General features: G+C 34.5%; 1 protein-coding gene across 1 annotated transcript in view; it reads right to left on the bottom strand.

Moving 5' to 3' along the window:
- Positions 1–24,158, bottom strand: part of LOC123712456 ((E3-independent) E2 ubiquitin-conjugating enzyme UBE2O) — a 26,956-nt gene continuing 2,798 nt past the window's right edge. Inside the window, exons 4-26 of the mRNA XM_045665554.1 lie at positions 23,750–23,992; positions 22,393–22,504; positions 21,962–22,093; positions 20,148–20,281; positions 18,683–18,837; positions 16,978–17,097; positions 15,686–15,893; positions 14,610–14,732; positions 13,222–13,322; positions 12,570–12,705; positions 11,905–11,991; positions 11,226–11,388; positions 10,283–10,443; positions 9,207–9,296; positions 8,519–8,710; positions 7,896–8,007; positions 7,624–7,726; positions 6,149–6,238; positions 3,631–3,728; positions 2,321–2,547; positions 1,491–1,688; positions 1,048–1,198; positions 1–737 (exon numbers count right to left, since the gene is read on the bottom strand). Coding sequence (XP_045521510.1) covers positions 421–737; positions 1,048–1,198; positions 1,491–1,688; positions 2,321–2,547; positions 3,631–3,728; positions 6,149–6,238; positions 7,624–7,726; positions 7,896–8,007; positions 8,519–8,710; positions 9,207–9,296; positions 10,283–10,443; positions 11,226–11,388; positions 11,905–11,991; positions 12,570–12,705; positions 13,222–13,322; positions 14,610–14,732; positions 15,686–15,893; positions 16,978–17,097; positions 18,683–18,837; positions 20,148–20,281; positions 21,962–22,093; positions 22,393–22,504; positions 23,750–23,992 — 3,453 coding nt within the window. The 3' untranslated portion in view covers positions 1–420. The remainder of the gene's footprint in view (positions 738–1,047; positions 1,199–1,490; positions 1,689–2,320; positions 2,548–3,630; positions 3,729–6,148; positions 6,239–7,623; positions 7,727–7,895; positions 8,008–8,518; positions 8,711–9,206; positions 9,297–10,282; positions 10,444–11,225; positions 11,389–11,904; positions 11,992–12,569; positions 12,706–13,221; positions 13,323–14,609; positions 14,733–15,685; positions 15,894–16,977; positions 17,098–18,682; positions 18,838–20,147; positions 20,282–21,961; positions 22,094–22,392; positions 22,505–23,749; positions 23,993–24,158) is intronic.

Raw genomic sequence — 24,158 nt, 5'->3', positions numbered from 1 at the left:
CGTACGTATCGTACGTACGTACGTATTTGACTAATATAAGCTTATAAACGTCTTCGAACACCTTTTGTGTTACAGTTGCGATACTTTTAGGCCCACTAAAACTGAAACCAGCTTTTAAGAGCTGTCAATTCATTTTGACAGTGCGGAAATTGTGCTACCTATGAGAATACGGGACCAAACCTTTAATCAAACATACTTTTTTTTTACGACAAATGTAATCTTATAATGTAGTTGCGTAGAGCGTGCACGTATACGTACGCTGTCAGCGTGCATTTTTTGAACGCTTTTGCCAAAAGTCCACTTCAACATTCGCCGACGCCAAACGCGGCATGAAAATTCAAATCCTAACTATTCTAAAATTATGCATGCTATTGTGAATAATCGAAAAATAAAATTTAACAAATCGCGAACTCACTCCGGCTATAACTGGAGGATTTCGCTGCGGCGTAGAGCGCTGCGGAACGACTGCAGGGACGAGCTGAGCGTTAAGCAAAAGCCCCGGGACGCCGGGACGAGGGGGTAATCCGGGGGCGATACATCTGTGGGCTGCTGATTCGAAAGTGCGACTAAACCCTCGAGACGCTTGCAGAGATCTGCGGCCGTGGACCGCAGGTGTTCGATAACTTCGTCCCGGAACGGTTCTGGCGGATTCACGCCCATCTTGGTCATAGACTGTACGAGCTTTAGAAGTACCATCTCGTTGTACATACGAGAGTTTTCGGTACCTTGCTGTGTGCCTGCAAATGAATTTGGATATATTTATAAAATACCTTTAAGTTGAGGCAAAGCCATTAAATATTCCTGTTCCTTGTGATTTCAGTGAATAGCGTCTATATTTCTATTTATCATTGCAAATATACAAAAATATCTTATCTATAGTCAGTAATGTAACAGACATTTCCACAACCTTGCTATTTTCAGTTTTATTTGTGTAAAATAAAAAAAAAAACATACATTAATATATACACGAATAAGAAAAAATGAATAAATAACATCAAACATTGTTGAGGTCTTATTTTTCATTTTTTTTTTATTATCTTTAGGCACCTTTCTGTTTCTCATAGCCGGCCTCATTAAAGTAGGGCTCCGCATTCAAAATGAGGCCCTGAAGAGACACAATGACCTGCAGCAGGGAGCTGTCCTTTCCCCAGACTTCGACACCGCGACCTGACCACGTTCCAAGCAGGGACACGCACACCTGCAAATATTACACACACGTTGAAAAGATTTACAAAACTGAAAATCGTAAATATTAGGTATATAATATAGTAAGAGTTATCTTATCGCCATATTAAACCGCCGTTTTACTTTATTAAAATAATATAACGAGTATCTGAGAAGAGAAGTTTTGGTGGGTTCTTGAAAATTTTATGTTTAATTTCGACATTGTTATTTTTTTATACAGTATAAAAAACAACAATTTCTACACGTTCTAGTCACGAATAATTAAATCTGAAATGGTTTTAAATTATAAAAAAAATATGTATTACCTTTCCATCTTCATACAAATTAGGATTTAGCCTGTCGCTGCAATAGGAATGATAGTGGCACAAGGGAGGTGCCCGAGGGTACTCCCCACCTAGCTGTACATCGAACACGAATAAACCGCCCTCGTAAGGTGTTCGCGTTGGGCCTGCTATCATAACCGATAAGAGATCGATACGGTCTTCATATCCACGGACCCACACCTGGAATTAACATACAAACCGTTGTAATGTCTCGGGTTCTCATTAAAATAAACTTCTTTGAAGCTAATGATAGACTGCGACATCAATTGGCAGATAATTATACAAGTACCTAATAATAGTAATAATTCGATGACACAAAATGTAATTCATGTTTCTAGCTTTTGAGGTTTTTTTATGATTTATTGTTTATTAGAAGCAACTTAAAGGCGCACAGTCTGTGTAAGAAACATTTATATCAGGTATTATGAGCAATTATGTGTGTGTTAAACATTCCGTGATAAGATATGAAACATAGTGACAAGGATACGAAAAGGAATGCTTTTGCGATTTGGTCATGTAGAACGGATGACAAGCGGTTAACAAGTAGGATACACCAGGACAGACTATATATGGGACGAGCTAAAAGTACCCATAACCGACGAGCATGGATGGTGAATGTCATTAAAGTGGATAAAGTAAGAGAGGTATGCCAGGGCCGAGTCAAGACACAAGTGGTGATCCGTGGTCTCTACCTACCCTTTCGGGAAAAAGGCGTGAAGACATTATAAACAATTATATGCCAAAAGGGTTGCAACATATTTCGAATATTTTTTTTATATAAAATAAGAAAATTTAAATCTAAAAAACCTCACCCCAGAAGGTAGATCACTCTTCAGAAGTTTGATCTCTCGTTTGACAGCCGAGTAGAAGCTCCGTGGTTCACTGGGCTGAAGGATAGATAGTCTGAATCTGTGGTTGGTCGGAGCCGACTCCAGGACACAGAATCCCTCACCACCAGGGGGCGATTCTGTGTCTCCCACGGCATCTGTGTCTATGTCACCTTCGGCTGTCGCCAGAGGAGCTGATTCCGGTGCTGAACCTTTCCGATAAATCTTAATATTAAAAATACCAATCCAAAATCCAAAATCTTTAAAGTCATTTTAAAAGTTGGTGACGATAATAGGAATAAAAAATTGAACCGGAAAGTGGTGCCACAGCTTACGAATGTTTAATGTATGAAATCAACAAAAATTTGTAGATACATAAAGAAATAAAATTTTACGCCCATTTGGTAAAAGTGACTGGAACTAGGCGGCTATAGAAAAATGGCACAAAAAAGCATTGCATTAAAGCTATGGAAGCGCTTAGCGGTTAAAAGAGAAATAATAGTAAAATTTAGGACAATTCTGTCCTGGATAATATAACCTTTGTTTAAACAAAATTTTAAAAAGGGCCCAAATGACACAATACATGGAAATTATTAATGAACATCATGCATTAAGGCCTTTTTAATTGTTCATTGCATTCAACTTTATGCCAATTCGTAGTGGTAGAAATAGTTTGTAAAAAAAAATGAATATGTATTGTTTTGTATATAATATAAATAGTTTGTGCAGTAAATTAATCATTTTGAAGCCATAATTTTTGTCAAAATTCTGCAAAACATTTTACTACAAAAACGAAGATCTATATTCCTGAAATAGATCGCAACAGCGATAAAGATAAGTTTTAGTTAAGATTGTAATTCTACCAAATAACCAGAAAAGTTAATGCGAACGTTTAAAAACGAATAAAGACTGGCAATAACACATCCCTGTTCCTGGTGGAAGGTCATAACATTTCCGCGAAAATAATGGCAATAGATTATAACGTTCTGAACTTTGGTCAAAATGTGTATCGTCCGTAATTATTTTTAAACAGATAAACAATTGAAAAACGCTTTTGCTCTTCAATCGATTAGATGAATAACTGTAATTTACATTATACATAAATACATAACAACAATGTTAAAATTATCGAATAGAAATATAATTGTATATGTAAGATACTTAGTATCCTATTAATGATAGCTTTCTTTTAATTTTCCTAAACAAAATAGAATTTGCTTTTACGACTTTGTTCCCCGGGGCAAGTGATATATTTGCCTTTTACATTTTTAGAAGTAAAATAACTGAACCTGTACCGTCAGACTTCGTAGTAGAAGAATCCTTGGTGTCGTCATTCTTCTCCGCTTCCTTTTCTATATTATCCGTCATTGAAATCACCAACGCTCCATATTGACTGTAAAATTAATTTGATTAGATTTTACATATTATTTTAAGTTATGTCAAATGTCTGTAAACCGGTCACTAATAACTAACACAATGAAAATGTACAATTTTTACAATATAAAGTTAAAAGCGTAAAGTAATTTAGTTTTTTTTCAAAGTATGATTTATAGGATTCCAAATGCTACAAGTCGTATTAATATTATTCTTGCTATTCTTTAATCTCAACAACTCGCATAAATGACCAATCGCTATAGTTTATAGAATATTGAAAATCGCTACGAGCGAGCGCCGAGTATCGTCATGAACTCCAAAGTTTGCCTTTTGTAAATATATATATAGATGATATACCTAGTCGCTAAAACTAATATAATAGGATAATTTTCAAAACTATAACACACACCCCACAAGCCAACTTAGAAACCATGACGGAGCAGGACTGTTTCTTTTGAAATATCGTTATCTGCCAAATTGTGGCAATAAGGTATTTGAGCAAAGAGTCTTGCTTTGTCAAATATTGTTTTGTTCTTGGGACAGTTAACATCTATAAAGAATAGAACTGACATCACAAGTCATAACATCAAGGATACATATGTGTTGAAGTTAAGGAAAGTTGTGCAAATTTATGGATACTGAGTACCTAGTCTTTCTGAAATTGTCGCAGAGAATTTCGTGTATTCCTCGTATGGGTACAATACTGGAAAAAATAATCCAGATATTTCCAATTTGTCTCAAGACCTAACGCCGGTAACCTTGTCTCTGCATTGTAAATCTCTTTTTAATCATTCGTCTCCATCATATTGTGTTTACACTTTAAAGGTCAGTCCAGTGAAAGCCTGACTGCTTTTGGTTTACTGATGATAGCTGAACGTGACGTCATTAGAAATGACTGATGGAATGGTTGCTTTTTCAAAAGAAAATTTTAATAAAAAAAATTTGATAGATATTTTGTATGGATATAGAGAATGGAAATAACAATTGAATTGATCAAGTTACATTTATTTGTACGCATAATTACAAAAACAATTATGTCAATTTTTTTTCATCGCTCACTCAAGTACGAGAGACGGATGTCGAACGCGGAGGCCGATTGTGCCTCTTTGTCGCTCATTCCGCGCTTAAATGGAATGTCTCAGAGCGTGGCAACGCCGCATGAGTCATGTTTTTTCGTGCGTGCAACCGGCTCCATCGAATTATAAGGCGTTGTCACGTCAAAATATTATTTATTCCGACACAAAAACGAACAATTCCGTGCGCAGTCAAATTAAACTAATTTGATATGATTTAATTGAGAGGCAGTGGAGCAAGAAAGTATTTATCTGGTGGTACAATAAACACAAAAATTGAAGACGATTTAGAAAGTGGTTAGACCAGATTAAGGAAACAGCCAGATTTATACAGATAAATCTTATTTGGCCTTTGCCAAAATAGTGTAGGCAGATATATAAATATTAATGTTTTTAAGTATTGGAAATAAAATGACGTAAAAGGACGTACACGTGAAAAAGAACGAATGATTAAAATTAGAAATATTCGTTGATCGTACGTAAATTTACATTCGTATGCGATTTAAACACATACTAGGCACTCAGATCTGTCAATGGGAATGAATCTTACCCCAATACTGTCTTAATTCTAAATAAATAGTATCAACTACACTTGTAGACGTTATTGGAATAAGTGTACCATCAAATATAGAGCCAAAGACGCAAAACTTACATTAAACAAATGACTAAAATGGCTTTACAATTAAAATTGAGAAATTATGATACCACTTCCAGTTACCAATCAAAAATAACAAAATCTACGTATAAATAAATGATAAGTGCGGCATTCTACAATTTAAAAAAAAATCTACAATATTAATAAAAAATTAACTACGAAAGTTATCTAAATTTTTTTGGTATCATTTAAAACTAGATTCTGTACCAAGAGTTTAAAATATTTTTAAAAGCAATAAATTAAATGTCAAAACACTTTGTTTAATATAAGTAATGACGCCAGTGTTTATTCGGAATGTTCCAGATAATATAAATTTACATTAACATATAACAAAGCAATTAAAGCATACAATGATTACATAAAAGGCAAATGATATAAGGTGCAACAAGAAACCTGTACACATTTTAGAAAGAGACAAATAGCTGATCCGGGGATCAAGACAAAATCGCTTTGAGACAGGAGTTACCCACGCCAAACGAATTTGTATGAAAATGGTCACGTGGCAAGGCGTGAACTAATTCCCATACAAATTCCTTTAGCGGTAGTGGGTCACGACTCGTAAAATGATTCCATCTCTAACACTCGGTTCGATATCTTTTGAAATGTGTTTGAAAGGCAAGTTTTTTTTTAATTTTAGCTTTTCCCAAAAATATGTACATATTTAGCTGATATTGCTGAGGGTTCGGGATAAAAATAAAAATGTAAGCTCACACTGAAAAGTGGTAGGGTAACTTCTCTTCGGCGTTAACATTCCGTATCATTAAGTTGTTAAGGAATGAGGCCAGCAGTGCCGGCCTTCTCCTGTGGGAAAATAAGCCATTGTGAACTCGAATGTACTTAACTCGTATTTCTACATCAATCTAGATCTAAATGTCATGTTTAACTGTTTGAACAAATAACTTTTATTGTTAATTGTTCAATTTAGATAAAGTCCCGCACGTAAGCGAACAACATACGCGTGTACGTATCGCGTTCGTCTTTGTTATTTCTATGTATTTTATGTAATACGTTTCTTTGCTAATAAAATAGTAAAATAAGAACAGATTAAGAACACGTTCAGTAATGTTTATATTACATTATTTTTGTACATTAGGGAGCGTTCAAGTATTACGTCACGCAATTTTTGGAGATTCTTGACCCGCCCATGAAACGCACCGTAACGTTTTCTGTATCCAATAGTAAAACGTTTCGTGTCCACCCCCAGTGACTCTTTATACCTAAAACTCACAATTATGTGGTGTAAAGTCGAAAATAATAATATCAATAACGCGTAATTCTATTATCACCTCGTAACTTTTTACAAGAGGATCCGCCCCCAAAATTCGTTACGTAATACTTGAACGATAACGATACGAACGATCGATAACCTTATAGAGAATATGAAAAAAAAAATTAACATCGCAACTGTACAAATCATTTGATTTCAATTAGGCCCTTTTAAATGACTTTCTATATAAGAAAATTTATTCCTATCGTCAAGGTGTCTTTGAGAGACTCGATATTGAGTAGGACGTAAAGAAACAACCTGCGCCAAAATCTCGAGCAATTTAAGAGATAAATACTTTGATATGTCAAAAATGTAATTGACACACAAAGGTCGACTTCCTAAGACCGCTTTGCGTTCGCTGTATTTTAGAATATAAGAGACGGTTTTGACCAATCATAATAAAGCAATTAATTCGTTTTAGACACGAACGCGCACGTTCAGACTTACGTGCAGCACTTACTAATTTCTTGACTACAAAATCTTTAGTATTTTAAACATTTTAGTTGTTAAATTTTTATACCTTTAATTGAACAATAAGTATATGTTAAAACTGTTTTGATAACATTTATTAATTTAGAACTAGATGTTTTGCAAAACATTTGATAATTTAGAAATTTAGATTTTGTGAAAATTGTTTGTGTGTTGTGAATTATGCTCTTAAAATTACAAAATTGCACTAAATAAATTAATATTGACCATGATTTATATATGTACCTATTATTCATAAAGACGACTACCCCATACGCATCAAGAGTAGTACAGACATCGACCGCTCGATGGAGCTTATTTCAATTTTAAAATTTTGTCTTAACATTCAATCTAGTTAAAAATCAATATTAATTTTTAAAGTATTCTTCTATATTCTTATATTTAGTGCAAGATGCTAGAGCGGCTCATGAAAACGAGTCTCAGATCATACCGGCTGACTTCAGCGTGAGCCTTGACGAGTTGTGCGTATATGAGGGAACACAATTTGTAGCAGACGTTGCGATTGGGTGCCTCTGGATCACTCATTTTTGAAGCTAAAACAACACAAATATTATATAATAAGGGGTGATATATGAGGAAATCGTTTCCATCCAATTCAGGAATAATGGGCAGTATGAAAAATATCTTATAAATAATCATTAATTTACCAAGAAATTATTATTTTAGAGCTAAGTATATACTACTTATACTACTAATACTTACGATTTTTACTAAGAGGTTTACAGTCGGTTTTGACACTGGTCTCCGAACTCGAAGCCTGCACCGAATCTAGATTTAAATGAAGAGATGGTTTCTTTGTTACATTGACGTCAATCTGGAAATTATTAATTGAATATCATAATGACGGAAGAATATTTATTCAATTTTTTTTTGTCGAATATATTTTTTTGGACCAGGAAATTCAGACAAACACATGATGAATAGAAAAGCGGTGTCGTTTTTAAAACATGCGGACACGACAAGTGGAAATAAAAAAGCGATATTCTTGAAGATGGCTTAAGTGGACCAGAATCGCTAGCTAATGTTAAATATATAATTAAATATGTCATTCGATAATATCAGAAGACAGTACTAGACGTACAAATAATTTAGAATTGTAAAACAACTTCATATATTTACGGTTATAAACTCGTATCTCAAAAACCACTTAACGGATTTCCATGAAAGTTGGACTGTTCTTTATATTGTAATATACGAATTTGTAGACAAAAACCCTTACAAATTAAAACAAAAGCTCTGAAGCTTAAATAGATCATATTACTCAAATAACCAATTTCATAACCTCCTCTAGGATATCGGTTAATAACAAACATATTAGCGCATACCTCCATAGGTTCAACGGTGACATTAGCGGCCACGATCGCCTTGCCGTGTTCACTGAACATGTCTTCGTTGGGCGTGTCGGGTGCGCTAGTCTGTGATTCCGTTGCGAAGAGACGAGCGAGCTGTTCGTGCACGCGTCGTTCGCCCGCTCGGGGCGTATTCGCACCGCGCTCTTTCACGCGCTCTATGAGGCCCTGGTAATAATTAACGTTTTGAGCTTTTATTTGCATCATCGAGGTCTTTAAAAACAGAAGTTATATCATCCGCACCGAGCGGATAGAGCGGACTGAGTTATTTTCTTGATAGAATGCTGAGGCGGTAAAAAATACGCTATATTATATATAAACTAATAGTAATTTTAATATTTTTATTACCGAGAGTGAGCCGTTGCATATGTAAACCGTTATACGGTCTCCATCTCAGATAAATGAGGTATGAATAATTGTAACTAATGTAAAATAAAAGGAAAAGTTCAGACGACACGATTATTAATAACTAACCAACTAAGCAACTTCATAGTCATAATTAATGTTTATAGAACTTATTCATTACAAAAAATATATTTTATTTACATGTATATACGAACGAGATACACGTCGCTATCAGCCGTCCCAATTTTAGTCAACTAGGCTCATTCTGTTCTTTAATTCCCTTTGGAATTGGTTAAACGGTAATTGATTAAATAATTACCAAGAAATGATCCTCGTGGAAGAAGGTCGTACCCATCAGTCGGTCCAAGAAGCGGCACTCCTTGTATAGGTTCAATAGTTTTCGCATTATCTGAAAGTATATTCGTTATTACGATTATATATGTATGAATGAAGTATATTGTTACATTCAATATGTTATTAGTTTACACATCTATTTCAAATAATCATAAAGCGGATATCCGTCCCATTAGAATACGACTATACGTAATGTATGTATACGAAAATACGTAATTTATGTATTTGACAATACGTAATGTATGTATACGACAATACGTAATTTATGTATTTGACAATACGTAATGTATGTATACGACAGTACGTAATGTATGTATACGACAGGACACTGAACAAGCTATGGTAATAAAATAACAGAGACGAACTTTAAAAAATCCAACAATAGGTAGAGGCATCTGAATGTTTGCTGTATATGGTATACATTTTTATTAAAGAAATAAGTAGTGCTTAAACATCCTGGTCACCAATTCTATTTACTCAAGTTGTACATATACGAAAGTTATTTAATACATCAGACGACAATTAGTTAGAAAAAAAAATCACGGCAAAATAGGCATTGGCTTATTTTTTTAATGTAATAGGAGGCAAACGGCCAGAAAGCTCGCAAGTGCGTTGCCGGCTTTTCAAGAATTGGTACGCTCTTTTCTTGATGGACCCTAAGTCGAATTGGTTCGGAAATACTTCAGAGAGCAGCTGGTTCCACATAGTGGTGGTGCATGGCAAGAACTGCCTTAGAAAAGAGTCAGTTGTAGAACGACGCTCTAATTGGTCTCGACAATAAATTTAACTTGGATAAGTTTAGGTAGCCAACTGTTTAAAAATTACAAAATCCCTAGTAAAGCCCAATTAATTATAGTTAAACACATTAAGGTGTATATCACTAGATGGCGTTATAGACTATATCATATTTTATAAAAAACGTGTTCTGTGCATCATTTTCTTTACGTGTGGCCCGAGCCATGAGCCATTTTGATATGGATTTAATGATTAAAACAAAGCATATTAATCTACATGAAGAAATAAAAAAAACCATATAATCACCTCCTGACTCTGCAGCGTGGGATGTTCTGCAAATATCTGTTCCAGCTTGCGCATGGCCACTCTTCCGCGTTCAATGTGAGCTGCCACCCGTGGCTCTAACAATTTTGGTACTAACTCTCGAGAACCATCCAAAGTCATGGCGGATGCATCGCTGGGGAGTTCTGGAAGTAATTATATCTCTGTGACAACACAAATTAAAAAGTCTGCTGTTTTTACACCCACTATTTTCAAGTCGAGAAATAGGATTTTTTTTTATTAGAAAGAGCAGTGTTTGGCCTAGTGGCTTCAACTATTATACCTGGGGTCATAGTTACGATTCAGTGCACCAATGGACTTCATAAATGCATTTAACACTCGCTCGGTGAAGGAAAACATCGTGATGTAACCGGCATGTCCCAAAAAGTCAAAGTTGACCGTGTCAGGCACAGAAGGCTGCCTATTACAAATGATAACGGAACAGATACAGAAAACTGAGCCCTTAAACTTAGAAGCTTGAAACGCCATTGGTATGTGTTTTTGTAGTTTAAAAATAAATTTTAATGTCGTTAGCTACTCTGTGACTAAGCCCAATTCACGCCATTATATGAAAACTATGTGATCCATGATCCGTCACGTGACTCCGGGTGATATAAAGAAACTATTACACACATTAAATATTCTCTGAAATCGCATAGTTATTACAGTAGATCACGCTTTGATGTCGTGCGTTCGAATCTACGTCACTTGATTTTTTCACACTGTTAAAATTAAAATCCTATCATACTATATAATATATAAATCCTAGCGGACCCAATAGACGATGTCATGTATATTAAATCTAATTGATTAAATTTTTACCGAATCCATTTAAACTGACACAATATTCATCAGGATCGGTTCAAATGTTCAGGAGTTTAGTTAAAACCACAAACACGGAAGATTTATATAATTATTGAATATTTACCCAGTTGATCTCCATTAGTATTGCCAGGCCCGATAGCTGGCGTGTCGGGCGTACGCGGCTCACCATCAGGTGGAGAACTCTGCGTTTCCCAAGATTCGTCTTCTTCCGAGCCTGACCCTTCAGAGCCCCATAGCTCTCCTTCGTCTGAATCGTATTCACCTACCTAAGATTAAATAATGCATATTATCTACAGCTAGAGAAATATTATTTAAAGGTTGTACTGCATACACATAAACAAGCATAAACTACAAACCAAGTAAAAGTTTCATCAAAATCGGTTCAGTAATCTTTGAGATATAAGGTCTTTCTAGAAGAGACTGTTTATCTCGGTAAATAATGTTGACAGACATTTGAAGTTAGACTTTTTTAAGTTAAAAGTAAAAATGCGCGAAACCTAGAATGCGTTTCAGAGTTTTTTTTTTTTAATTTCCTCTGTGGGCATTATTTTAAACAGTAACCTTTCCATTGGTATTCGATCTTTTTGGTGATTGAAAGATTTACTAACAAAATGCACATTCCAAATTTAAATTTCCTTTAACTCCTTGGCTTTTTGCCCAGGGAATACTAGCTTTTTTTGGATAAATGCAATATTTTTTTTTATTTCTACATATAATAATTGTTGTGTAAAAAAGACATTCAACATATGTAAAGCAATATATTTGTTAAATAAAAGCCATACCTTGTAAAGATCTTGCGGCCAGCACATGCTAGTATGTCCGTCCACCCACCATACTTTAACACGGCCGGAGGGGAAGTTGTCTATCACCTGAAACCACAATTACTTAAATAAAAAATTGTTTAATACATATAAAGGCGTATTTATGAGATTATTTCCATAGCTCGTCTGGTCGGTTCTAATTTTTTTATAGCGTGCCAAAAGGGCAAAGTCATCGCCCGTGGACACCCATATTAAAAAGTACGTTGTCACCCTTACAGAATAGTATGCTTTTTTTTGCTAAAGAAAATGTCTTGTGAAGCGGACCGTGAATATTTTCAAATAATTTATTTTATTAATTTCGTCAGAGTCTGTTTTTGATTGAATGATTATATGCAATTTAAGTATGATAATTAACACGAAAAGTGACGTTTGTTTACGTTCGTTCGTTTACAAGCATAGTACGTCATGGGACGAGTGAGGCCATCTTGCCTACAAGCGTAATGGTAGGTTTTTGAAATTACAATCTGTATAAGATTTTATAGTCACTAATAAATAATCTGAAATGGTTATAAATGTTGCCTATCCAAATAATATAAATCAACCTTTTCGCAAAATAAATCAAAATAATGTTAAACACCCAGTCTCGATGACGTCATAAAAGCAGGCGTGTACGCGTCACAATATACCTGTCCAGCAGTGCAAGTGGCATCTTCTCCTGTGAAGTTGGCCACTCTGATGACAACTGTCCCAGGCCGGTACTGAAAGTCAGGGTGGTCCTTCAGGTCATATACGCTCATTTCGCTTTTGTACAACATTTGAGGCCTGAAAAATATACAAAAAACTTTAAAATAACTGTAAATTTAAAATTACTAGTTCTTGAATTAAGAAGAACGAACTGGACAATAAATCCGCCACTCTTTAATAGACAATTATTTTATTTTATTCATGAACACTTTGTTGCATACGGAACTATAATACAATTGATAATCAATAAATACAATTACATAATTAAATGAATGGGAGGGCGGCTTTATATATATATATATATATAGCTTTCGAAAGATCTTTTCCAGGCGACCAAGGTGTGAAAAAAATAAGGGGCGCAAAATTATATAAGACATAAAGTTAAAACATATGTACACAGTGAAAGGGATAATGAAGGACACGTGAAAAAGATAGAGTGCAAGAAAGTACAATGGAGATTTAAACAAAGGGAAAGAACTAAGCGAGTACGGACAGCAAGAGAATTCCATAGCCTCACTGCAGACATCTGTAAGGATTCGCCAAATAAGGATATGAGATTTCTTACGTCTATTTATGTAGAACTTGTATACTTACACAGGGTCATCGGCGCTGGTATAAGTGAGATACCAATGAACGATTGCAGTGCGTCCATGGTGATCCACGCGTTGTACTACGCCATATTCCCTATGCTTATTCTGGAAATATAAATCATATATAGAAAATGTGAATACTGTTGTTACGTCACAAATCGACACATTAAATCGTCAATGTTCTGAAGGTTCGCTAGAGTAGACTTTGTACTGAATTTTAAAAGAGCTAATTTCCAAAAAAAAAAAATTTAAATCGTCAATGTTCTGAAGGTTCGCTAGAGTAGACTTTGTACTGAATATTAAACGAGCTAATTTCCAAAAAAAATCACAGTATGAGTGCAAGCTAGGCTATAGCAGTAAAGTTACATAAATCTTTGAATAACAATAGAAATTAGGCGATAATTTCCATATTGTTAAATATTTATTCGTCATGTACGAGCCAAAGCCGTACATTCTCAATCAGGCTTTCTTAGTTTTATTAGCACGAGTACCTCAATCGTCAGAGTTGCGCCCCGAGAGTTTTTCCAGGAACACTCTTCAGCAATACGCATTTCATAGTGTACGGTTTACAACCGTATAGGTATTTATTGTAAAAGACACCATGCAATACGATTTGCTAGTGTATTTATTTTCATTATATTTTATTACATTCACTTAGTAAGTTAATAATTGTATCTTTATGATTTATCTCAACCCCGAACATATAGAATTTATTATTTTGTTATACGTAAGTGTGCAACGTAATCAGGAACGCTAGAGTTTCTGATGGAAAGGCACCACAGGCAATGAGAAAACCCTATTATTTTCCAGACACTACATTGGTCAAATGTCTTTAAATTAAAAAAAATCAGTAATCAGAAATGTGTCAATACTGGGTGTGTCAATACCATATCATTCAGAGCGATATATAAACTGAGACCACTAAAGTTATTGCTTCACCTGTAATTCAATCGGGACGGGGTTATATACAAAATCATTTTTTAAAATCAATTAACACATTATATACGAGGCTCGCCTTTGTTGGCCGGGGCACGTTGAGTAATTGCAGTTAGATCGGGTGATGAAGGAGGCCTACCTGACTCTAAAAGTCTCGGAGAGCTGTATAGGCCTAGATATTGTTAAAGTAGAGGAGGATCTGCTGCAACTGAAAGCCAGCATGGCGAGTGCCACAGGGGAAAGTTGGCAGTTTCACATTTCGGAGGCCATGACAGTTTTAGAGTCAGAGCCAGCAAAGTTATTGTAGTGTGTGTGTAGTAATTAAGTGAAATTAAGAGAGACACTTCAAAATCACATAAAAACTTTATTTATCAATTTATGCCAATGGCATTGTCAACTGCTGTTAATAAAAATTACACAAACTAATTGTTTAATTTAATTTTAAATTAACTTTACCTGATTGTCTTCGACGTTAGCTGCGCCATTGACGACGAAGTCTCCGGGGAAGCATTCTTGGCCATCAAGATGGTGTATCGGGTACAGCTGGGTTGACGGTATTCCCATTTCAATAGTGCCGTCCTGAGAAATGCGGATAAATATCGTTTTCTAGTGAGTTCTATACATTTGAACGTCATGTCAAAAAGCAAATTATAACTGTCAGTGTCACTTAGTTGTCAAACTACCATATATCTTTTACTTAAACGTATTGGTAGGTTAGTGTTTACTGTGTAACTTACACTATTAATAATATTATAAATATACTAGCTGACCTGGCAAACGTCGATTTGCCATGTATATTATTTCCAGGAAACATTTTTTTAGTTCTATAAAAAGTATGTATGTACTATAATAAAAATAGGGGTTGATCGTAGAGGGGTAACAATTAAGGGTTGTATGTATTTTTGTATGCTGTATCATAAAAAATAAATCAATTTATTTTTTTGGTGGCCCCTTATCACTTAGATAATAGCCGATTCACAGACTTACTGAATATGCATAAAAAATTCATAAGCATCGGTCGAGCCGTTTCGCAGGAGTATGGGAACAAACATTGTGACACGAGACGTTAATATATATAGAGATAAATGTATAAAGCGACGAACTAAGGGTAAGATTCAGGTTATATTGAAATTCGTATCTCAAAACACAATCTTTTTTTACTCTCCTCCTGGAAGAAATCCCTTGTTAGCGATAATGCCGCCTGTTGCCTAGTAAGTTATGTAACCTACTTACTTGTATAATTATGTATATTACGGTAACAAAGTATAAGTAAATAAAAGTCTCACCTTGAGCGCTGTAGTACATAAAAAATGTTTAATAGCTCTTGAAAGATGTAAGTTTAATTGACGTTCTAGAATACGGTCCTCAAAAACAAAATTGTACTAAGACGGACTCACGTCCGTCAAAAATGTATTGAACTTTGATAAGCGAGAGACAACCCGCAGTCGTTTCTGAATCTCACTCTAAGCATCTAATAAAACCCAACCGTTGCAACAAACACTTTTATTACTCTTCTAATATAAATTCCTCACCTGCCAAACAACATTAGCGCGGCTTGTCGTATGCAAGGTCTCCACCACCACGCGGTCATTGAGCCGAGGGGGCGGGGCCGGGGGAGCGCGACGAGGCGCTCTCTTCAGGCGTTTCCCCCTCAACAAACGCACGGCCAACTGAGGCGAACGCTTGCCCCGACCAGAGCCGGAAGCCACTGATGAACACCGAGAAGACCAGGTGGCGCCACTGTTAAATCAATCAAAACATAAAATCAAACGATTGGCTTTTAAAGTCAGAGTCGGGAATTAGCGCTAAATTTCACATACGATTCCTACCAGTACTTAAACATAAGTGAAAATACGAAAATTTGTGCCCAAAAATATGACTTGGCTTAAAAATCCAAAAACTTCAAGAAAAGGCGAACAGAACTGAAGAGAAGTTGGTTTGAAGATCAATCCTTAATGTGAATTTAAAAAAAACGTATTTTTTTTTACTATTTCTTTGGCAAGTAAACCTCCGTGTTCAATATTTTAGAGCAAGTATTAACATCGCACAGGGAAAATAGAAAAAAAAATTGATGGACTTTGTACTACCACTAATAAAGGCCTAGGTTTTTATAAGGCTAGTGGTACGTCCAGCAGAATTTTCAGTTTCAAAAGCTTTCTCTGCCTACACTACTTGCTACGGGTGCAACTTGTGGTGACTGGTCGGACTTGAATTTATGTATGCGGTAATGTTAGTTATTTCGACTAAGTATTTGCGTGTTGTTCCCACGAGAATAAGCGCGTGCTCCTATTTCACCATGCCTCTTGCTGATAAAGTGCAAGTCTTTGTTTTTTTATTAATTACATAAAGATGTCATGTGGAACATGGTGTAATGGTTGCAGCTCCTTACAAACATTGTGTAAAACAAAAAAGTTAGCGATTAAAAAGAGTGGCGGAGAGTTTATTGCCAGTTCTTCTCTTCTCTTCTACGCCCTTGATTTGAGAACTGGCAGTAAATGTAAAATTAGAAGCATTTAATATGTTATTCTTCGTTTAAAAGTGTACATTGTGTTAACTAAATGAATAAATTGATAATGAATGATTTTGAATTTTCGCCTCGACCTATTTGGTATTCGTGTCTTTATAAGGTACTGAGTATAATTGGCATAATGAATGGCTCTTCAAGATACGACTATTTGATATAAATGTTGGTACAATACTAATCTATATTAAAACATCAATACATTTGTATTAATCATGTAGGCACAACGCCTTTATCAGTGGTATGCCGGTTTCATAACGATGTATTCCTTACTATTTATATACAAACATATAATTCTCATACCTATCTGTATCGCTTCCATCGCTGCTAGTATTCTCCCAATTATCTGAATCATCATCATTGAGCTGTTCCGTGGTTCTGTCCCCGTTTAACAGACTGCCATCTTCTTTTGCAGGTTCGGGACTGTAATGTATATATTTTTTTTAATAAAATATTTTTCATAATAATATGTATTCAAAATTTTGTTGCCCCAAATCATGAAATCATATCAGTTTAAATTATAAAAGTCCTGACAGATGTCAAGAAGTAAGCAAACTCTCCGCTTGATGCATATATATTAATAAAAACAAATAAATTAAATTTATATAAGTTTAATGATAAATGTAGTGTGTCACGAACACAAAATAGGGCAGTCTTGCTAATACCTTTTTTTCCGCTTAAGACGCGTACGAGGTACGAGGAGTCGCTGTGTATAGTCTATACCTACACAGCGACTCCTCATCTGTTATATATTAAATATACGGCGAGGGTTTCACAACAATAACTCCCGTGTTGCCACAGCGAGCGTCACACGAAGACGATTGACATGTTACCACGTCGAGCGCTAAACGACTACTCTCCTGGCAAAGTCTTGCATAGCATTCTTTGTATCATTCTATCACCTTTCCGCGCGGACAATTGTATGTGAAGGAATGAGATGGGAATAGTAATATAAATACGACGACTGGCTCAACCAACGACGGTTGTAGCAGCCATTTGACTATTGGCCATAAACGTAATATTTACTTTTTAAATACCGTTAGGTTGTAACCTATCTCGCGAGATTGAGAACTGTCGAAAGATTGTGAACCTCAACGTACTGCTTGACTTGAATTTGACGTATTTATTCGGTACGTTGTAATCTATCGAAGTGTAACCGTCAAATTACAATCTTAAAATTGTCAACTATCCGAAGGTTGTCCCTGATTGGTCGGCTTTATAGTAGATCGTAGACAAACCAATATGCTGTCGCAGGGCATATGTCATTCACTTCGCGAAAATAGAGGACACCATGAGTAATTTCTGCAAAAACCCGTCATTTTTTGGTGGATACTAACTGAGGGCAAATAAATACAGATAACATAACTTTCTCTACAGCTGTGATACTTTTGACATTCTGTATAGCACGCACCACGCACGCTGTAAAGCACGCGAAACGTCGGAAAATTTTAAATTTAAAATTAGATAAAAAAAATATTATAAGTTTATAATAATACAAATAGCTTTAATCCGGTTAAAAAATTGTTTTCTTTCAATATGTCGTTCAACCAATCAGCGCGCGGCGTGCGTTCCGTTTTACAATTTGACGGTTTCACTTCTATAGATTACAATCTACCGATATACGTCAAATTGTAAGCAGTACGTTGAGGTGCACAATCTCGCGAGATAAATTACAAGCTAACGGTATTTACAATTTTACGGTGACATATATATTGGCTAAGTCGGTAGGCAAGCGTTAAGAGTTAAATTTATGGTTAAGTCACAAAGTGATTTTCTAACTAACAACTGTGTTTCTACTCAGAATATATATGAACACTGAGCTCCAATGTCTTTACTTAATTATTTAAGTACATATAACGTATATGTTACAATCTATCTATTCTAAAATACATGTCCATTACGATGAACATCAAAAAAAAATTAAGTTTTTTAAGATTGGCCCAGCCCAATCACGAATATACCAAGCTTTGAATAATCAGAATTTCTTATGTCTTATACTATTTCTCACCTGATACCGGAATCGTTTTTCTCCTCAGCTGCATTATCATCATTTTGGAGACTGACATCTCCACTGGGTTCAATTTTTATACTGGGACAGTTAATTTTTAAGGTATCGTCGAGACTCTCAAGTGTGTCATCGGCTGTGTCGACATCCATTTCATTCTAAAATATCAAAATATGTTCATAGATTGAATCACTATATAGGACACGGTGAACTTCGTATCACATACATATATATGTGTCAATTTTTTTTTCAAAATTGTTCAAACAACCTAACAGATGGATCTGAAACTACAACTATGATACAAAAATTTCTAAAGACATAAATACGACAATCAAGTGACAATTTTTTTATTTCTAAAAACTCAAATATAGCAACTGGGAACAGTATTTATTGGAAAATTCAATTGTGTTATATAAACTTTCACTATACTTCCATAAAATATTTCAAGATCATAATTAGACAAATGTGTCGAGCCATTCTCGAGTTTTAGTGACTATATATATATATAGAGATAGATACAAATATACATCTATCTATCTAATTTTTGGCATGGACATAATGGTGCCACCATCAAAATGAATGACAGTAAAATTTTCAAGTTTAAATTAGGATGTTATTTAAAAAAATTATTATTATATTCGATAAAATAGGTTGTCTTTGGTTAACATAGCTTTTACAGATTAAAAGAAAACAATTTTTAACCGGATTAAATCTACTTGTATTATTATAAACTTATTATTATTTTACATAATTTTAAATTTAATTTAGTCGATACCAACTACGGAGAAATAAATACAGATAACACAACTTTCTCTACAGCTGTGATAGTTTTGACATTCAACACCTTTTGTCTTCAGTCACCGTGACCACGCACGCTGTAAAGCACGCGAAACGTCGTAAAAGTTTAAATTTAAAATTATGTAAAATAATTATAAGTTTATAATAATACGAATAGCTTTAATCCGGTTAAAAATTGTTTTCTTAAAATAGGTTATGTATTTAAATAAATAATATTCCTAACCTACATAGAAAATGAAAAAAAAAGTTTGGTCCCTGTGGCACCTCTAACGCTGGCAGCATTTCCTCGCTGTATTGCGACACTTATTCGTTGAGTAAGGAAAGCAACAGCTCTGAGGTCACCAGTACTATCTACCAGACGACAACTTAAACCTTTAATTAGCGCCTGCACTTTAACCCTACGGTCCAAGAGTCTCTACTCCACAGGGAAAAAATTGGTGGAGAAAAGACTCTTACATTACAGCTGTTTATTATTTTCCGACTGTGTTGAGGCCCCAGCTTTTTTTGCTTGTCCAAAGGAGGTGAGACGGCTTTCAAACGATTTTTATTCGTAGAAAGTATACGAATATTAATAAAATTGTCTATTATTAATAAAACACTAACTGTAAAATATTTGTGGCTAAAAACTATTGCAAAGGAACAAAGGAATTATCTAATAATATTGATTTACCACGCCAGACTTGTGTTTCCGATGCGAAGAGGCCCTCTTCTTTGGACGAGACGGCATGTGTTCCTGCGAGGCGTCGGTTTTCGACGACTTATTCGATATTCGACTCTGTTTCCGCAGATTTCTAAAGTGTTTACCTATAAACATAATTTAAAATATTAAAAAACCTATCAACTAATATGATTAAGTAATCCATAAATGAGTCTATATTCTATATCCATATTACAAATGACTAAACCGATAAAAATGAAAATTTCTTTTCCGACACCGCCGCCAAACACATTAATCTTACAAACCGTTTCTGCAGCGCTGAAGGGAGAAATTTGAGGTCAAATTGGCCAGTACGGCAAAACGACAAATTTCATATAAGTACATATGCATTACAATGTGTAAGATTTGGGAATACCTGTGTCAGGGTTTCCAGCTCTTCCATAACAAACTGAATTATACATTTTTTTAAATATATTTATATATATTTTAAATACATCTTTTATTTTTGTTTTTCATTTTTCAACTGTTATTAACACGCTTGAGTGCATGAGTGAGTGAGTGAGTGAGTCAGTGAGTGAATGAATAAAGTGTGTAACTACATACTAGGTCTCAGAAGAAGCTCTAACACTGCGTCGGGTGTTATCATAAACCAGTCCTTTAGCCGTATTTTTAGATTTTAGACGGTGAGCGGGTAGATACAAAGCAGCTTATTTAATTTATTATAGATATAATCTGCTTGCATAATGCGTCTGGCGAAGTAAGTCCTTACGATCTGACCGACGTCAACATCCCTATTTCCTTTTAAGAACAGTTTCTAACAAATGGTAGCGCTCTGTGTGTTTTTAAAATTAGACTCAGGACATACAGCTTCCTAACGGAAAATGTAAAGACCTAATAGATGACCTTGTATACTATACCCTCAACTTAAATAATACATGCATATAGGTCGAACACTATGTTTTTTAAATCGAATAAGTCTTTATCATAATTAAACCATTTCATAGTATTGTCTTTGGTTAACATAGCTTTTACACATTGAAAGTAAACAATTTTTTAACCGTATTAAAGTTATTTGTATTATTATAAACTTGTAATTATTTTACATAAAATTTTTAAAATTCGTAAAATAATTAAAAGTTTATAAAAATACAAATAGCTTTAAGCCGGTTAAAAAAATGTTAAACCATTTCAATATGAATTTTACGTGTCATAAATGTTTAAAACGTATTAAAATGTATCTTAATATAACGAGACGATTCTTCATGGAAAATCGTTCGTAGCACAAATATGGAACAAAATTTTCATACAAGAGTGTGAGTGGTTGATATGGGACGTTACATGACGTCAGTGGTAAACAATGGGTGATTAAAATTCATGACCATTGAGACAGCTCACTTATTAATAAATAATTTTTATATTTTGTCTAAAGTCCGATTTAATCTTTTAGAGAAAGAACTGATATTAAAATTATACATACAGTCAGAATCTGTTATAACGATATCGAAGGTAGTAGTCATAGTTGGTCGTAAAAACCGATAGTCGTAACAGCCGATAACGTTGTTATTAAGTACCTAATACCTAGAATTCAGCCGGGACCTTTGATTTTGGTCAATACAACCGGTATGTCGTTCTAAACGATGTTGTCGTTAACGGTTTCGACTGTATGTGCATTTTTGACGTCTTATGCGTGATTTTCTAAATATTGTCTACATGCTTTTCCTGTCTGCTAAATATTATAATTATAATTAAAATTTAATTAATACATTTTTTGGAATGGGATATATATGTCGCATTTATTATTTATGGTTATCAAATTGTGAACTCACTTTGCTGTTTCCGCCACAATTTCTTTGTTATGAACGTATCTTCAGAGTTAATAGTTAAGAAGTTTCGGTCCCCCACTTGCAGCGTGCACGGCTCGAACACATTCAACAATTTCAGCCTCTTTAAGTCTTGATCTGTAATAATGGAAAATTCTCATTGCTATTGCAAACTTTTCCCAAACAACGGGAACTAAATTACGTTTCGCGGCTGATTTTAGTCAATTCATTTGTTAGACGCTGTCCAATGTAGGTTTGTGCAAGTGAATTCTAATTACTTTTATTAATTAATAAATATTTACTTTAAAGCAAATTTTTGACATCCCTGATTTTAATTTGATTTAATTAATTTTGTTGAAAAAAAAAAATGCAAAGCAGCAGGCTTACAAAGGAATCAAATTAATGCGAAGTTTACAAGGATTAGTAATACAACTGACCATCAACAAGAAACTTGGGTTGTGGTTGTGCCGTGTCATCAGTACTATTGCTGTAGGCTCGGCATTGCCAATGGACGCTCACGCTTTCTGTGATCACTGATTCCACTGTGAACTGTAAACGAAGCTTTCTTTAGAGCATGGTTAAACATAAATATGCATATGGTGTGCAGGTGTGAGCACACCCCACATATACAACATCACATAACAGCAATTAGATACGAATTAGTTAAATGACGTATTTAATATTTTTTATAGAATTTTTCCTTTCCTAAATTTTTGAGGTTTTTTCTATATATTATGTATTCCATCTGTGGCTATATTTTTAGCAATATTTTTATTGTTTTATAGTTTATGTTAGCTGTAGTATTACTAAATAAACAACAAGAAAGAAACATCAATACATTTAGCGTACCCGTTTTGACGCAATCGAATCTAATTCAGTACGCGCCAACTTTGACTTCTATATGTCAAAACCCCCATACATTTTTGACGTACGGTAGACAGATTTAGCGCTTAGTATCGCTGTTAAACGTTATCCTTACACTTTCAAAATACATCGCATTTATATTTAGATGCCCTTGAAATCACTGAAGTCCATACTTTCTTTTTATTTAAAAACCTACTCAAACTTTCAATTATTTTCTTCTAAAATTAAACATATTTCAATAAAAACTCTATCAAATGTTTACTTGGCTTCACAGATTAGTAAGAAAGTTTTCTCTATTCAAGAAACAAACAAGACGTAGCGACACGGTTAACTTTAAATACGATTATGTAAACTTAGCCGCAACTCGGCTAGCCTTGACTCGGACCGCCTTACAATAACTGCTAATACTAACCCCGAGTGCACACGACATATAACAATGATATTTTAGTTTCTATTCCCATGAATCTACTTTAAAAAAATACCTAGTCAGTGTCTGTTACACACAAAAGGCTCACATTTTATTACATCATATTTATTAATTTCATTTCATAATTATATCTTAAGTTACTAATAATACAATACTACACCATAATACCTACACTGCTAATTCTACAATTAAAAAAAAATATATATATACCTAGATCTCATAACTAATAACATAACAAGCAGCTCTTGTAAACTCAGCTAGTGTACAAACAAATATTGTTTATTTAAAAAATAACATTAAAATCGACTTATAAATGATATAGTAAAAGCACTGTAAAAATTCATTGTAAATAAGCAACATCAAAATTTGTATGGTCCAGTTAACATATCTTATTCGAGGAAAGTCCATCATGCTCCAATAAGATTAGCTATTCCACTTTTATAATAAGTGTCATTATTAACTGAGTTAAAGGAAAAAAAATATTATAGCTCTGTGTTAGGTACCTTGTGATCATGCATTTTGTGTTTCCTTGCAGACTTCATTTCTTTGGTCATATTAAGCCAATTAGCATTATCCAGTGACCCTATTGGACCATAGACCACCTGCCCTGGATAAAACTCCGCTGATGAGTAAGGGGTTCCACGACGACGTCGCATGGAATAGTCTTCTAGTGGACAAGTATCAAGGTCTGGGTATTCTAAACGGGATCCATCAGCTGACACTAGGCGAAGTTTACTATGTACAGCCTAAAACAATAAATTAAAAACACTAAAATAATAAAATATTACATTTATTAATTATTAACATGAATAATAAAAAAGGAGGTGAAATAAAATTAGATATAATTTTTCTGCCCACTAGGATGTCAAAGATATTTGTTTTTGGTTACCAATGATAATAATATATTTTACA

Source organism: Pieris brassicae, chromosome 7 (genome assembly GCF_905147105.1).
Source record: "Pieris brassicae chromosome 7, ilPieBrab1.1, whole genome shotgun sequence".
NCBI classification, from domain to species: Eukaryota; Metazoa; Arthropoda; class Insecta; order Lepidoptera; family Pieridae; genus Pieris; species Pieris brassicae.
Note: the sequence above shows the minus strand (reverse complement) of the source record. Positions and strands in the feature narration are given on the sequence as shown.